Source organism: Rattus rattus, chromosome 2 (genome assembly GCF_011064425.1).
Source record: "Rattus rattus isolate New Zealand chromosome 2, Rrattus_CSIRO_v1, whole genome shotgun sequence".
Taxonomy (NCBI): Eukaryota; Metazoa; Chordata; class Mammalia; order Rodentia; family Muridae; genus Rattus; species Rattus rattus.
In genome coordinates, this window is record NC_046155.1 from 170,177,616 (window position 1) to 170,195,291 (window position 17,676).

The following is a 17,676-nucleotide window of genomic DNA, read 5'->3' on the forward strand; positions in this document are numbered from 1 at the left end:
CAGAAAACCATAGGCTGCCACAGTAGGACTCTTGCCTTTCCGGATGAGCAGGAGGTCCGACGGTTAAGGTCCATACGGCAGAAAAAAACAGTAATAAACAGGAGCACACATGCCGGAGACCCTGAATCACCCAGCACCTATAAAATGGGGGTAGTCACACCCTTTTCCAGTAAAGCACAGAGAGTCAGTTGCCACGATCCCAGTTCATCAGAGGCTCAAGGGAGGTATTTCCAAGTGTGGGTTACTATTCTTCCATACCCTATAGACCCCATTCTTAGGCTCTGACCATTGGAAGACTACCTTACCCAGTATTCTTTAGTGAAGAGAATACTGTCCCTTCTCTTCAATTTTGTGGGACAGTATTCTCTACACTAAAGCCTTGAAGAGCTTCCACACTCCAGGAGATCAAAGGGTCTCCAGCAGGCCCCTGGTCTCCCACAGGGCCTCCCACCACCCAAGAAATGACGACCAATCTCTAGAGCCTTCTTAGGAACCAGACTTTTTCTAAGACTCTCACAGCTCCGGCAAATCTGTTCTTTCATCGGACAACTTACGTCTCGTTTCCCTTTGGGACCCAGCGCTCCAAGGATTCTAACTCCCTGAAGCACCCGGTCTATAGTCAGGTTCACTCATAGGAAGGCAGGAATCAAGGCTTCTAGAGATTGAGGACCAGGTGTCAGATGGACGCCAAAAGGCTCCCATTTCTATGAGTCCCAGGCCCTCAACTCCCTTTACTGCATTGGTATCTGGCTGACACACTTCTGGCGCATAGACCCTACTCCCATTCAGAGCCACGGAAATCGGGTGACTGTAGGTCTCGGATTTCACCGAGATGCCAGTCTCCTTCAAGTCTCCGGATTTGAGTAACACAACTTCACTCCTTAATCTCAGAGGCTATGGGGCTACGAACCAAGTCACCAGTTGCCCCAAGCCCCACCGCGCGCCTTACTAATCAGTGCTCTGGGGGTCCCAGCACCGCCTCAGCATCAGCCAGCATCTCATCCAAGGCTTGCAGCAGTACACCATGCGCAGCACGGTAACCCAGCCCACCTGTTGCCGCTGCACCACCGGCCGGCCATAGGAAGGAGAGCGCGCCCAATGCCGCACCTCCGGCCGTGCCCTCACCTGCCCAGGACCCCAGCCTGGCCTCTACCTCGGCTCGCGTCACCGGCCCCGGGAAGCGCGTGCGCGTGGCCAGTATTCCGGGAGCCAGGCCCAAGGCGCGCTCACGTCGTGCCACGGCCGCGGGTTCGATGCCCAGCGCGCGCCTCCACTCGGCCAGCTGTCCCCGGAGAAGCGCCACATCGCAAGCCCAGCCCAGTCCTGGTACTGGAGCGGCGGCTGCCGCCAGGCTAGCCAGGAGGGCTGGCCTCCACGCCCCTGCCCGCAATGCTGCCGCCTTCCTCCGCGCCGCCCGAGGACTTGCGGGTGGCAGCGCCAGCAGCAGCGCTCCCGCCTGAGCTGTGGGCAGTGCGCGCTGCAGCCAGGTTCCCAGGCCCGGGAGGCCGCCGGGCCTCAGAGGGAACACGGGCGGAGGCGCCTCCTCCAGCACCTCCCACTGCTCATCCTCTGGGCTCCGAACCACAGAGCATCCTGAGTCCCCGATGCCAGGTTTCTTTCCTTCGCTGCGTGCATCGCCTGAGTTCCCATCCCTTGCATTCTCAGCCTTTTCTTCTTCCAGAACCTCGGGTGGATCTTCGCCCTGGCCGTCCGTGCGCACACCGACGAGTGGAGCATCTGGGGACACCAACGAGCGGACCTGGGCCCAGTTCTCCTCCGTGGGAGTCCCAGGGGTGACGAGGATCAGGGCATCGTAGTGGGTCGGGTGAGGGGTGACGGCAGGGGATGTAGCTGTGGGGCCCAGGGGAACGGTCCAGAGCACTACATTGGGGCGCTCTGGAGCAGGATAAGGGGTGGGCTCAGTGGGTTCAGAGGCAGGCGCAGCACCCGCGTCGCCAGGCTCCAACCCCAGTAGCATGTCCAGCACAAGGCCTACGTTGGTGGTGCCGGCCACCGCCAAGTCCACTCGAGCGCTGCCCAGGCGCTCCAGACCAGCGCGCACCCACGACAGCGCCGCCTCCAGGCCACCAGTCTCGAAGGCCTCACGAACAGCTTCCAGCTCTGCTGCGCCCAGCACCTCAAGCCATCCTGGGCAGGAGGCAGGAGCCTAAGGAGGTAGGAGAGGGGGTGGGGGATGGTCAAAGGCAGCAAGAGCAAAACTCTGCTGAGCGAGCAATTCAGGGAAAAAAATCTGAATCTCAGGAACTGAAGTAGGGAAGTAAAGCATATAGAAAGAAGGCGTGGCCGGGCATGGTGACACACACCTTTAATCTCAACACTAGGGTGGCAGAGACAGGCAGATCTCTGAGTTCAAGGCCAGCCTGATCTACAGAGTCAGTTCCAGGACAGCTGAAGTACAGAGAAAGCCTGCCTCAAAAAAAAAAAAAAAAAAAAAAAAAAAAAAAATGGAAACCAGGGTGGGGGAGGACCAGAAAGTTAAGAGAGTTAAAGGAAGAGCTTAGCTACCCAGAGGCCAGAGGTCTGGATCCCACAGGCAAACTAACTTAAGATCAGGTTTCCAACAGAAACTAAGATGAGGACCCCGTTCAGACTTTCCATTGATACAGCCCTCGGGGTCAGAGCTTTTTCGATGATGTGCCGGGCAGGACACGTTTTCTATGAGGTGGGGCTTAGAGGAAGACAAGGACATAATGGCAATTTCAGTGTGGCCTATGGTGTCCCCAAAGGTGTTTTCCTGAGGGTGGATGTTAGGAAGGGCATGCAGGGGGAAGAGATCTCATTTAGTGCTGGCGGGCCGCTGAGGCTAACTAAAGAAGCCGCTCTCCAGCTGATGCAGACCCTTCCTGGGCCCCATCTTGAAAACCATAAAATGAGTTGGCAGCTGGGGAGAGGGTACGTGGATTGAGGTCCAGTGGGCAGCATAGACCTGAGAGGGAACTGGGAATGGAAGATTAGGACGAGCAACTGGAAATAAAGCTCATTTTTTTTCTTTTTTTCTTTTTTTCGGGAGCTAGGGACCGAACCCAGGGCCTTGCGCTTGCTAGGCAAGTGCTCTACCACTGAGCTAAATCCCCAACCCCGGAAATAAAGCTCCTTAATGGGTCGGTGCTAGGGCAGGGAAGGAGGGGAAGGGAGGGGAGTTACGTGAGGACCAAGCCAATGAGGAAGATGGGGGTGCTGGAGAGGGATCCCAAATGTCACAGAGAGATGGAGTCCAGCATCGTGTCTGACACAAGTATTTGCATATGTATCTGGGCTTCTCCAGTTCTCACCGGAGAGGGGGCTTGTGATGTTGGAGAGCTTGCACGAAATAGGACCTTTGTTGCAGGCCCTCCAGTTGACCCTGGACGGTACAGGCTTTAAATGACAGAAAAGTGATCCTTGCTTATGGCAAGTCTCCCTGATCTCAAAATCTGTGCTCATGGGTGTGGTGGTGGTAGCGCTGGGGGTGTTGTCCTAAGCAAATAAGTAGGGTATGGACGAGTGGACAGCCAATAAAGGCTTGCCTCTAACTCTCTAGGAACAGGGCTCAAGAACCTTAAAGACCTCGTTAGCTGAATTGGATCTAGGCCAACCCTTCCAGCCTGTCTCCTTACCCCTGCAGTGCCTCCGCCTGAGTCCGCAGCACCACCTGCAGGCGCTCTAGCTCCTCGCAGCCGTCACTGCTGCTGCAATCCGCGGGCAGCACAAAGAGAGGGGCAGCTCCTAACCCAGCACTGTCCAGCAAGGCCGCAGTCTCATCCCGGGCCTGAGCTGCATTCTGGGAATCTCCAGGACGCAGATTCCGTACAGCCAGCAGCGGGGTTCCTCTGGCCAGGGCGGCCCGTGCTGCCTCTCCCAGAGCTGGGGTCAAGGGTTCCTCGCTTCCCTCAGATCCTTGTAGCACCAATACCAGCAAGTTGGCCTCCGCCGCCCAGGGCCCGGGGGCTGCGGGTGGGCAACTCAGCTCACCCAGGAAGAGGCCCGGAGCTGCAGCTCTTAGGCTGGGGACCCCAGAGTCCGGCCGTCCATCGGGAATTTCTACCGCGTCCACATTCTTACCGCATAACGCGGCGATCAGCGCGGACTTTCCCGAGCCGGGAGGCCCCAAGAATAAGGCAGTCACATCACCCTGAGGCAGAGGCATTGCTGGAAAGCAAGAGGCGGGGAAAGACATCCCTCAGAAAGCATGTAAGACTGTCTTGTTTGCTTCTTTTCTAAGACAGCGTCTCGCTGTGTAGCCCTGGCTGGCCTGAACTCATTATGTAGACCAGGTTGCCCTGAAACTCAGATCTTCTTGCCTTTGCCTCCCAGAGTGCTGAGATTAAAGGCGTGCGCCGCCACACCCGTCAACACCCTTTCCTAACTGCTTCACTGTAGATCCAGGTTTCAGTCCTCCAGCCTACTTCTATTCTCTAGCGTCAGACTGTAGGACCTAGAAACCCAACCCCCAGGGCCTATTCCCTGGAGAGTCAGGTGTATACCCATTCTCCACACGAATGCATTTCTCTATTTAAAAAAACAAAACAAAACAAAACAAAACCCAAAAACCCTCAGAAACCTGACTGCCAATCACTCGGGAACTCGAGGATGGTCTTTCCCCTCCCCGTTCCAAATCACCAACCGAGCAGAGAGGTGACACGCCTGGAGAACACGGAGGCCCGGCCCCTTAAGACGAAATGACAGCGGCTGAAGGGGAAGGGGTGTCCGGATTTAGAGACATCCGGACTCCTTCAGGTGGCTCTATCCTGACGTCATTCCTTCCACGACCGGGTGTGTCTTGGAGTGCTACCGCGAAGACGCAGAATTCTTGGCAGCTCTTTCTTTCTAGCGAAGGCTGTTTGGGCATTGGCACAATAAAGCCCACGCGCGTGCGCAGAAAGTTTGGGGGCGGTGCCCTACCACGACCAGCAACCAATACGCCTGCGTAGTAAGTTAAGGCTTGTACGGCAAAGGAGGACAGGAAGCGATGCGCCCGCGCAGTAAATTTAGTGTACGGAATACACAACTAACGTCATCATCATGCACCCCTGGGCAGGGAAGGACCTCTCCAGTTGCCCTTCCGATGACTTGGCTGCAGTGACTGTACTGGTGCCGGGCTGCAACCTTGAACCTAACTCGGAGATAATAGTGGGGCAATAGGGCCCAGAGATCACTGGAGTCTGGAGACCGGGAAAACCTATCCCGCTCTCTTCCGGTGGCAAAGCTGTGGCGACCTATTTTCAGGCGCAGCTAAGGGACAGCCTTTTAGGAGAAGGAAAGCAAGAGACCAGTGACCATCAAGAACTAGGAGCAGAAGGCAGTGCATGGGAGCAGTGGGATCCAGAAATGAACTAGTGAACGTGTGCGGCGGTGACTACGGGTGAAACAGGAATCACATGTTAAATAAGATGTCTCTTGGGAGAAGGCGGGCTCAGGTGTGAGCACCACTGCTTGTGTGGAGTTAGGGTTAGGGTTGACACGTGAGAAACTAGGATGAGACCGGTATGAAAGACCAAGGGTTCCACCTTCAAGGGAATTGGGCTTCGCGAAGATGAGGTCAAAGGGACTTGAAGACCGAGGTGTCACAAACCCGAGGGGTCTCCCATATGAGATGGCTGACGCTTTTCTAGTGAGTGTCATTAGAGTTCAATGGGTGTCAATAGAGCGGGGCCCACTATGGCTGGTGACACATAGGTAGCCTCGCCCACTTTTTTTTCCTTATCAGAATATCGCTCTGAAGATACTGTAGAGGGCAAGTTTCTCCCAAGGAGTAGAGTCGACAGCTCAGGAGGCGGCCTCTTTGGGTACTGCCTGACAGAGGGGATGGGTGCAGGAGTGACACGCCCCGACCTGCTGAAGGTGGCTGCAGTGACCCTAGCTGCCTGCCAGGAATGGCCTCCTCTCATGATCAAAATGATTTTCCTTGGTCTGGGTACACAGGCAGAAGCAGGGCAACATTTAGAGGAATAAAGGGTTGCTAGCTGAGGCTTGTGTGGGGTGTGACATTGTAACTGGGGATATCATTACCTGGAATGACTCCTCAAGGTTCTTGCCCCACCTTTTCCCTAGACTTTCAATACGGCTGCGCTTCAGTTTTCTGTAGCAAACGGGTGCGACCTGGGCCAGTTTTGTAGCACACTTTAACTCCAGCCCTAGGGAGGTAAAGGCAGGCTTTCCACTGAGGTTGAGGCCAGCCCGCTCTATAGAGCAAGTTCTACAACAGCCAGGGCTACACAGAGAAATCTTGTCTTTATAAACAAACCAAAAAGGGCACCACACCTCACTTCCATAGGGCAGGTATGGAATTAGCTGTAGAAAACTTGACTTTACTGAAATTCAATTTAAATTATAACATAACAACAGGGCCCCTAACTGAAAGTTTTCTGTACTGGGTGCATTCGTTGCCAATTGTGAATGACAATTATGGTGACTATAACGTTCACCATCTCATTCAGGACTAATGGTGGGCTGTGTGTCACTGGTACCGCAGCTGTAGTGTCAGTGTCTCACAGGTATAGACCACAAGGAACACACCTGGCTTGGACAAGTTGGGATTACCATTCAGTTCCCAAAACCCTGTATTTAAGACAGGCAGTGGTGGCACATGAATCCCAGAATTCTGGAGGCAGAGGCCCTCAGATCTCTGAGTTCAAGGCCAGTCTGGTCTACAGTGTGATTCCAGGACAGCCAGGGCTATGTCACATCTTTAATCCCAGCACTTGAGAGTGAAAGGCAGGTGAATCCATGAATTTGAGACTGAGTCTACAGACTGAGTTCAGGAGCAACCAGGGCTGTTACACAGAAAAACCCTGTCTTGAGAAACAAAACAAACACCCCCACCCCTCAATTTGTGGTGCTCAGAACAAAATTCAGGGGGCTGGAGAGATAACTCAGGAATTAAGAGCATTTGGCGCTCTTACAGAGATCTTGGGTTCAGTTCTCAGCACCTACAATATTGGCTCACACCATACATAACTCCAGGTACAGGAGATCCAATGCCTTCTTTCTAACCTCTGCAGGCACCAAACATGCATATGGTGCACACACATATAAGTAAAAAAATAGGATAAAAAAAATCAGGGACTTGTACATGGTAGGCAGGTAGGGGCTCTACCACTGAGCCACGCCCCCAGCCCCTCATTGGGGGATTCTAGGCAGGGGCTCTACCACCTAGCCACATACCAAGTTTATTGGGCACTGCAAAATATACCATGTGGAAAGACCCAGGCAGTGTTCAAAAGAGTTTATAGGGTTGGGCTTGTGTGTGTGGTTTTAGGAAGGGTTCAAAGAAGAGGGTTATTAGTCAGGATGGGATGCTGCAGAAAGCAGAAGCATCCATGACTGGATTTTTTAGTTCTGTTTTTCTGAGAGAAGGCCTCTAGCTAGGAACAGTGCTACAGTGTCTACAATTAATTGAGACAAGGAGCTCTGACATCTGGGAGTCAGATGTGTAGCCCAGGCTGGCCTACAGACCAGGCTGGCTCTGAACTCACAGAGGTCCACCTGCCTCTGCTTCGCAAGTGCTGGGACTAAAGCCTTGCACCACCATACCTGGCCATGATGTAAGAAATCCACAGTGGTCAGTCAGGATGGAGCAGGCAGGGCCGAAGCTGGGATCACTACAGCAGCGTTTTTGTGTGTTAGCCAGTCCCACTTGTGGCTTGGGCAGGATTCCTTCTTGTCTGTCTCCCATCATAGCCTTGCCTCTTGCTGCTGACCTGTGAAATTGTGTCTGCTCCCTAGACAGAGCCCTAGCAGGGTCAACTCCCAGATGCCAGGGCTGCTTGCCACTGTCTCGGGAGCAGTGATGGCCACCACTGCAGCGTTCCAAGGGTGTGGAGTTGCTAAGGTCAGGACCCCATTTTTCCGGCTGAAGAGATTCTACCCCAGGCAGTGTCTTAATCACCATGTCCTCTGTCAGGCAGGCAGAGTGGGTTCTAACACTGGCTGTACCTCTTCATGTCACCACCCCCACACAGCAGGCCTGTATATAGTGTTGTCCAACAGAAAGCAGTCCTTTTGATCACGGCTGTGGTTCCGAGGTCAAAGACAGATCTTGGGGGGGATTCTCAAGGCTGCCTAGAGGTTCTGCAGTGCAGCCGCTGCCTGGGTTTCAGTTATGTTGTGTGAGCAAGAACACTGGAAGACTCTGTGGCCCAGAAGCTGCGGGGGGTGGGGGTGGGGACTCTTCATTCAGTTTCATCTCTGCCTGCTTATTCCCCTCCTCCAAAGCCTTGTTCACCAGTCCAGGCACCAAGCCCTGTTCACCCGACAAGACCCATGCACTTCTCTGAGGCAGCACCACCAGGTACAGGATGCCCACACCACCCCTGGCCCCTTGGCCTGCACTGAGTGCTCTGGACATTGCCCAGGAAGCTAGGCCCCATTGGGCAAGCTCGGGGGTGCTCTGAGTAGGTGTGAACCATCTCTGCAATGATGGGGTGCTACAGCTGGGGGATCCACCCCACGCTAGGGGCACAGGTCTCCTGGAAGAACTGAATTACCCTACCAGGAAGGCGAGAGGTGAGAGTCACATCTGCAGTTTTTGGTGAACACTGGGCCTTCCCAGGAGCAGAGATATCAAATAAATAGGCGTGTTGAGAAAGCGAGAAGGAAAGATTATTCCTAGCTCCCTCATTCCCAGTTAAATAGCTTCGGATTTTGTAATCACACTTAATTTTTCCCAGATGGATGCCAGGGCTGCAGGAGGAAATTGCCCTGGCTCTGTGCCCAGGTGGAGGCAGGGACGTGAAGCGCTGCTGGCCGGCATCGGACCTTGGGAGAATGAGAAACAGGAGTGAGCTGGACCCTGGTCTACCAGGGGTGGGGTTCACAGTTCTCCTCCCCATCTCTTCCAAACCTATGCCAGCTTTCCCTGACTCACAGGGTCAATGGTATTCCAAGATACTGCCCGCTGCCGGTGATTAACACCCTATTTGACTAATTTTGAGTACCATTCTAGTGATAAGATATTTTTATATGCACAAATGAGGAGGCGTGAGCAAACCTACAAGGAAGGGTGTCTAAAAACCATACATCCATATTAAAATATCGAAAGCAGGAGAGCTGGCTCCTGAGTGGGCACTGCCAGAGAACATATGGAAGTGGGAAGGAGAGAGCACGGGGCAGGGCTGGTGCAGCCCTGCGGAAGAACTCGTTTGGAATCAAACAGAGATGCCTTCTGCTTTGTGTCTCTCTTGGCCGACACCGAGCATTCCTGGGGAGACCTTGTCTTTGGCTCTCCTGAAGGGCCCAATGAAGAGCTTCTAACACTGTCAATAGGGGCAGAGCCATGTGTCTCCCTTGCCTTGGGAATGAGTCCCACTAAGCCTATATTACTGCCTGAGCAATGTTTTCAAAGCCTCCAAGTGAAGTGGATGTGGTAGAAATGATTCCTGTCTCTCAAATAGTAATGAGACAAACACTTTCCCAGACTCCCTTGCAGCTAGTTGTGGCCTTGTGATGAAGTTCTGACTAAATTCCCTGGGTAGAGTCCCCAAGTCTGGGAAAGAGACTACCTTTCCTCTTCCTAAGTGGAACGTGCACATAAGGTACCCAGCAAACTTTACCATGAAGACAAAAGCAACAGAGAATGGCAGAGCAGCCAAGCAGTGGTGGTACGTGCCTTGAATCCCAGCACTCTCGAGGCAAAGGCAGGTGGATTTCTGTGAGTTTGAGGCTAGCCCGGCCTACTAGCGAGTTCTGGGACAGCTAGGGCTACAAGAGAAACCCTGTCTGGAAAGAACAAAGGAGAAGTTTGGAGAGGTAGGTCAGTGGTTAAGAGCACTGACTGCAGGGGTTGGGGATTTAGCTCAGTGGTAGAGCACTTGCCTGGGGAAGCACAAGGCCCTGGGTTCGGTCCCCAGCTCAAAAAAAAGAACCAAAAAAAAAAAAAAAAAAAGCACTGACTGCCCCCTCCGAAGGTCCTCAGTTCCATTTTCTAGCAACCATATGGTAGCTCACAAGCATCTGTAGTTGGATTCCATGCCCTCTTCTGGCTTGTCTGGAGACAGCTACAGGGTACTCGTATGCATAAAATAAATAGATCTTTAAACAAAGCAGAATGGCAAAACAAGAAGTTAGCAGGAACCTAGGCCACTGTTACCTTCATAGAGCCTTGTTACTATGTAACAGGGAAAGAGAAGCGCTTTCTTTTTTTTTTTTTTTTTTTTTTAAAGAAAATGTATTATATATAAGTACACTGTAGCTGTCTTCAGACACACCAGAAAAGGGCATCAGATCTCATTACAGATGGTTGTGAGCCACCATGTGGTTGCTGGGATTTGAACTCAGGACCTCTGGAAGAGCAGTCACTGTTCTTAATTACTGAGCCATCTCTCCAGCCTCCACAAATGCTGTCTTAAGTAAGTCATCACTATTTTAGGTCCCTGTCCCATACAGGAGAATTCACAGCAAAAGGCAAACAGGCATATACAAACTAGGACCAGTTCCAGCTTGTTGCTTGGTTTTGCAAATCATGTTTTGGGAGCATACTTGGACTCAATTATTTACTGTCTGGTTACCTTCACTATGACAGAAAACTGAGAAGCTGTCTCCCAGACTGTAGGACCTTCAACATTTGACATTTGACCCTTTATGGTTAAGGACTGGCCAAGCCCTTGTCTGACTACTGGCTTCACCTTCTCAGACCTACTTGAGTCTGGACAGCATTTCTCACATGGAAACTGCCACCTCAGGCTGGTGTGGGTAGATGCGTGGCAGGGTTACCCTGGGGCTCCTTTGCCAGACTTCAGAACACAGTAGAGTGCAGAGCTCACCCATATGGTGGCAGTACAGCTGGCCAGAGACCACAGATGTCACAGCGACCTGTTTTACACCTTTTTGGCATCTGGTGGCTATAGCTCACGCCTGGGACCCCCATCAGTGCCGTTCATAGTCTTGGGATGCCATCTGAGGGGTGCCTGGGTGACAACTGGGGATGGAGAGAGGTCATTTGGCCATCACTTTCCCCGACACGCCATTTTACAGATGTGAAGTCTTCCCTTTGACACCTAGTGAAAGCCTGTTTCTGCCCTAGGTATTCTCCAGAACCCAAAGAGCTGATTCCTTAACTCAAACTGATAGATTAAATCTCCCAAGGCAGGTACACGCCTCACACCCCTCAGATGGCATCCCAAGACTTTGAAAGGCACTGATGGTGGTCCCCAAGTTTCTGTCTACACCCCAGGTGTGAGCTACAGCCACTGGATCCAAAAGGCTTAAAATGGGTTGATGTGATTTCTGCGCTCTCTGCTCAGCTGCACTGCCACACTATCAGTGAGCTCTGTACTCTACTGTGTTCTGAAGACTAGCAAATTCTCAGGCAGCCATCCCCCTGTCTCCTGGCTGCTCCCTTTCCTACTACACCCGCCTTCCAGTCTCTGCTACAGACTACACTATATTAGCCCACATTCCCCTGCAGCCGCACTGGCATCCTCCAATGGCATCTGAAAACTTGATTCATAAGGCTCAGCAGTCACCTCCCTTCCCAGCCACAAATGCCAGGCTGGGATCTAGGATCTGCCCCAGGACCTTTGCACTTCTTCCCAGTGCAGTGCAAAGACCTGGTCTCTGCAAAATGTCTCACCGTTGGGCTGGAGAGATGGCTCAGTGGTTAGGAGCGCTGACTGCTCTTCCACAGGTCCTGAGTTCAATTCCCAGCAACCACATGGTGGCTCACAACCATCTGTAATGGGATCTGATGCCCTCTTCTGGTGTGTCTGAAGACAGCTACAGTGTACAGTGTAAAATAAATCTTTTTTTTTTTCGGAGCTGGGGACCGAACCCAGGGCCTTGCTCGTGCTAGGCAAGCGCTCTACCGCTGAGCTAAATCCCCAACCCCAATAAATCTTTTAAAAAAAGAGTCTCACTGTTACTTTGGTCTCAACTCTTGCCACCTCCTAAGAGAAGTCCCAGACTGCTCAGCTTGCCCTGGTCTGCCTTTCTCTGCAGGACTCATCCGGGCTGGGAGGCAGTGTTGGAGGGAAATTTCCTTATACTTGAATTCAAGCTCCTGGGGATAAGAAATATTGTGCCTCCAACTGCCACACACACACACACACACACACACACACACACACACACACACACACACACACCAGTAAGACAGTGTGTAGGATGCAGGTTCAGCATGCGCTCCTGACTGTGTCAAGAGTCGTTAGCTGTGCTGACTTAGGGCTTTAGCTGGAGACCCTTCCCGAGGCTCACTGATGCTGGAGCTTTCTGCAAACTCTGGGCTTCCTCCGGTTCTGAGCTTGAGGTGAGTACAGACTAGGAGAGGGGCAAGTCTCACCTCTGTGAGAACTGAGGTGGTCTCAGTGACCATTGGCACTGGGATACCCCACCTCTCCAACATTACAACTCCAGCACTTCTCTGTAGAGTACAGAAGCCACTTGCGGCCCTCCTTGAGGTAGAAGCATGAGCCAACTGGCAGTGTCTTCAGCAGCTGCAAAAGACTTGTTCCCGCCCCAAATTCCTGCTATCCCAGTCACCCCTATAGTGGAACAGATTCGTTTTTGTTTTTTAAGATAGGGATTCTCCATTTAGTCCTGGCTGCCCTAGGACTTGCTCTGTAGACCAGGCTGGCCTTAAACTCAGGATATCCACCTGCCTCTGTGTCCCGAGGGCTGGGATTAAAGGTGTGTGATATCAGTCATCATCATCACCCCACTGGAACCTTGACAAACAGATTTCTGAGTGATCTTTTGTTTTGGCCATTCTAAGAAACAGACCAGAACCTTGGATGTGTTAAGGAAAGCACTCTACCACTGAGCCACGCCCCCAGTCCCTCACTGGGGGATTCTAGGCAGGGGCTCTACCACTGAGCCACGCCCCCAACCCCTCACTGGGGGATTCTAGGCAGGGGCTCTACCACTGAGCCACGCCCCCAGTCCCTCACTGGGGGATTCTAGACAGGGGCTCTACCACTGAGCCACGCCCCCAGCCCCTCACTGGGGGATTCTAGGCAGGGGCTCTACCACTGAGCCACGCCCCCAGTTCCTCACTGGGGGATTCTAGGCAGGGGCTCTACCATGGAGGATGCCAGGGAAGCACTCAAACACCCTGTTTTTTACTTTCTAAAAGTTTTTTTTTTTCAATTTTATGTGTGCGGTATTTTGCTTGCTTTATTATTATTTAATGCATATGGGTTCTCCATTTGCACGCTATGTCTGAACACTAGAAGAGGGCATCAGATACCATTATAGATAGTGGGAGTCACCATGTGGGTGCTGGGACTTGAACTCTCAGGATCTCTGGAGATGCGGCTTAATGTTGAGCCATTTCTACGGTCGGTGTATTTTGTTTTCAAACGTACCACAGGAATGCCTGGTCCCTGTGGAAAGCATCAGATTCTCTCTGAGTAGCGTTAAAAGCAGTTGTGAGCTATGATGCCAGTTCTGGGAACCAAACCCAGGACTTCTGCAAAAGCACTCTTAGCCACTGAGCCCTAAGTTGCCCTGACTGCCCTTAAACGTTGGGTCCTCCTGCTTCACCAGACCCCACTCCTTTCCCAAGTTCAAACTCCTGAGCACTGCTACCCACATCCCGTGGGTCTAGCCCTTCAGTATGCGCACCAGTCCGGTTCCCGAGCCGCTACTGACGCCATGGCAGCTACAGTGCTTTCCACTGCTCAGAATGCAGTCTCGTGCTGGGCGGGTTAGGCATGGAGGTGTGGCTCACAACCGGCACACGCTGCCCCTGTATCGGTTATCTATGTGCTGTGGTCACAGGTGCTGTGTCCCCGGTGTTCATTTGCTAGGACTCTGAGACCAGTGTAACAATACTGAGTGGAGGAGACTTCAGAGCAATGATTCTCAACCTGTGGGTCCGGACTCCCTGCAGGAAGGGGTCACCAAAGACCGTTGGAAAACAGGTATTTACATTATGATTAATAGTAGTAGCAGAACCACAGTTATGCAGCAGCAGGGATAATTTTATGGCTGGGATCAGCATAAAACAAGCAACTGTATCACATACAGATCACAGGCTGAGAATGCTGGCCCTGAGGAAGGATGACTGACATGGAGATATATGGTTTCTTTGGAGAGTTATGTCATGGGATGTTTTGCTGAAGCAGACATGAGAGGTCGCGTGATGCTTCGAAAGAATATAAATAGGGGTTGGGGATTTAGCTCAGTGGTAGAGCGCTTGCCTAGCAAGCGCAAGGCCCTGAGTTCGGTCCCCAGCTCCGGAAAAAAAAAAAAAAAAAGAATATAAATAAAAGCCCACAGACAGAGTGACAAGGCTCTTGCATTGGTTCACCAAGTGGCTTGTCCTGACTTCGTAGACAATAACTCGCCAAAGAACTTTGCGTGATATTCCGGCTGCTTCTACAGACTCCTGCGATGCTTTGGAGCCTCGAGGTTTCTTCTGGATTGAGCCGCTGCTTCTGATTCGTGTTTAGAATTTGCCGATCGGACTGGCCACGTTTTGGACTGGACTGCAGCTATCCTGACAACGAAGATTGGGATCTCCCCAAAGAACTGCTTCTAAACAGGCCCATATCCCCTGTTTCCTATCAACCTTTCTCTCTCCCTACCTCTGGTGGGTGGGCTAGACAGGAGGTTGAAGAGTTAATTAAAGTAGGTTTTGAAAAATCTAAGCCTACTAGTGATCATCACGACCTGACAACATTGAGAAGCCTAGAACTGCACAGGACAGCACTGGCCTGGGAAGGAGTTTCCAGAAAGCATTAAGGGGAAAAGACCCGCTCTGAATGTGAGTAGCCCCACCCTCCTAGTGCTGAGCCTGGGTACAGTACCAGAACCCCAACATCGGAAGTAAGCGTTCTGCTCCTGGCCACGTGACATGACTGACTCTGCTCCTCCACAGGCCCACAGGCTGAAAGTGAGCCAGTTGGCTTCCCTCCCTTGAGAGGCCTCCTCTAACTCTGCAAGGGAGTCTACAGGCCATCAGGACTCTGCATCTTCGAATGACATTGAGTGACCTTAAAAAGTGCTCCAGGGGGGTTGGGGATTTAGCTCAGTGGTAGAGCGCTTGCCTAGGAAGTGCAAGGCCCTGGGTTCGGTCCCCAGCTCCGAAAAATAGAAAAAGAAAAAAAAAAAAAGTAAAAAAAGTGCTCCAGGGCCACACGGAGTCTTGCCTGTCAGTCAGGACACATCAAGACATTTGGGGAGAGGACGTGGTCCTCAGGTACTGAAGCATATCACCCTTCACCCTGACCGACCCAGTCTCCAGAACTGTAGTAAAGTTACATTCCTCATAAAGTACCCAGCCCCGCACATTTTGTTGTGGCAGCATAAATGGACCAAGAGGCCATCCTCTGTTTGTGAGCGTGAAGTTGTTGCCGGTCCTGGGATGCTCAGCAGCGGTGATCAGTTATGGAAGAGTGAGTTTTAAAGAGATATGTTGGGGGATGGAGAAGGCTCAGTGGTTAAGAGCACTAGCACTACTCCTCTTGAGGACCCAGGTTTAATTCCCAGCACCCACAAGGCAGTTTATGACTATCCGTAACTCCAGTTCCAGGGAATTGGACACCCGCACACAGACACGCACGCAGGTCAAACACACCAATGCACAAGAATTTAAATAAAATAAATTGTAAAAGACTTTGGTGTGTGGTTTCAACAGGTTACCAAAAATACAATGTTGCTTGTAAGACGGCTCAGCAGATTAAGTGCTTGCCAAGCCTGATGATCCATGGGATACACAGTGGAGAGAACTGTCTCCTGCAAGTTGTCCAGACAGACAGAAACAGGATGCAAAGATTCTTAATGGCAAGGGAGGCCAGGCGAGGGCTCAGATCCCTGGACCTGGATCTTAACAGGCAAGGGTGAGCTACTGATGTGGCCCTGAACCCCATTCCTGAGGCAGATTCTCAGTGAGGGAGCCACTTTGCCGTCACACTTCATCTGTGCAGCCTAACTGAAAGCATGGAGCTCCTCTGCTGAGCCTGGGGCATCCAGAGGTGATGGAGGGAGGGAGCAAAGGCCTCCTTTATGGGAGACAACCTCTTCTTGGCTCTGTCATGGGTTTGGCAGCACAGATCTCCATTTTCTTCTTTTTCTTTTCCTTTCTTTCATTTTAAATTTTTTTTTTCTCTGTGTAGCCCTGGCTATCCCAGAACTCACCAGCCAGTCCCTGAACTCACAAGAGATCCACCTGTTTCTGCCTCCTGAGTGCTGGGATTAAAGGTGTGCGCCACCGCCACCACTCAGTGAGATTTCCATTTGCAGAGGTCTTTTGTGGTATTACTCACCGTTCTATGATGGTGTGGAGATCGTTGGTAGCTCCTGCAGGCCAGACCCACCCTGTGAAGCACCATTCTTTTTTTTTTCTTTTCTTTTCTTTTTTTTGGAGCTAGGGACCGAACCCAGGGCCTTGCGTTTGCTAGGCAAGTGCTCTACCACTGAGCTAAATCCCCAACCCCGTGAAGCACCACTCTTAGTGGTCAGAATATGTGCTCTGCCTCTTACTGGCTACGGAACATCCATCAGATCAACCTCTATACCCCTGCTGTGGCAGTTATAAAATTCCCAAAGGGGCTAGAGATGCAGCTCAGTCAGTGAAGGCCTGGCATGAGCGAAGCCCTGGGTTCAGTTCCCAACGCTGCATGAAGCTAGACATGTGCGTGTGTGGTCACACCTGGGACCTCAGCAGTGAGGTGGCAGAGGCAGGAGACCAGCAACGCATAGTGGCAATGTAGTATGTTCGAGGCCAGCATGGGCTGTGAGACTGTCTTAAAATAACAAAAGTAAAACAAATGTCTGTCTAGAAAACTCAGCCCTTTGGGTACTGAAACCAGTCTGGCGCTGTGTTCCTTTCAGCTCCCTGCTGTCACCGGGCACCCACTTGCCCACCGCCACCCCACCCCCATCCCCACCCCTGCACATGCGTCCCAAGCAGGCCCCTCCCCCAGCCCTCAGCCCTCAGCCTGCTCTTCCTGCTGCTCATCCTCACTTGCTGTGTGCATTCATCCATCCCTAGAGCACTCACCGTCTCCAGCTCATTCTGTAGCCCAGGTTAGCCTTGAACTCATGCCTCAGCCTCCAGAATGCTGGGGTTTCAAGACCGTATCACCACGCCCCGGCTCCATATTTTGCGTGGTTTATCTAAATTCGAACCGTGCTTTCAGTCTCCCCATCATGACACAACCCCCAGGGCCTGGGGCATGGCTGCTGGTAGTGCTTGTGAGGTGTGAGTGGGGCTGGGTCCATCCGCAGAACCTCACAAAGGAGACGAAGGCAGGAAAATGCACTACAGAGCTGTCTGAGGAGAGCCCGAACACACAAGACCTTGTCTCAAAGAGACGAAAAGCCAGTCTCCTTTCTGTTCTCCCACTCATCGCTGTATCCCCACTTCCTGGGCAGGCCGCATCCTCTCAGAGGTTCTCAGTGAATCAGCCGAGTGCGCCCAGCGCCCACACTCTTCACAAGATGCACCGAGCCAGGCCTCGTCGACTGTGCGCGAGGGCCTCGGGATGCTGCTGTGGTAATTAGGGTCCTATTCCTAGAGGCTCCTAGCTGCCAAGCTTCCGTGAGCGCCACGTGTACAGCGCCTCGGAACTTGGCAATGGAAAACGCTTGGTAAATGGTAGCTATCATTATAATCAACCTTCTATTTTCAAAGCAGCGCTGGTGCCTGGCTTCTATGAATTAGTATTTCCTATCTCAAAGCAGAAGCCTCGTTTCCTTTCTTTCCTTTCACGCTCGTGCGTGCATGCGTGTGTGTGT

At 52.2% G+C, this 17,676-nt stretch overlaps 1 protein-coding gene across 1 annotated transcript; it reads right to left on the reverse strand.

Annotated features, from left to right (window-relative positions):
* Nucleotides 1–487: 487 nt before the first annotated feature.
* Nucleotides 488–4,875, reverse strand: Irgq (immunity related GTPase Q). The gene is given in 4 exon segments (XM_032894215.1): nucleotides 488–2,142; nucleotides 2,145–2,167; nucleotides 3,618–4,149; nucleotides 4,625–4,875. Coding segments are annotated over 3 exon segments (1,743 nt in total). The 5' UTR covers nucleotides 4,148–4,149; nucleotides 4,625–4,875; the 3' UTR covers nucleotides 488–952.
* Between the last annotated feature and the right edge of the window lie 12,801 nt (nucleotides 4,876–17,676).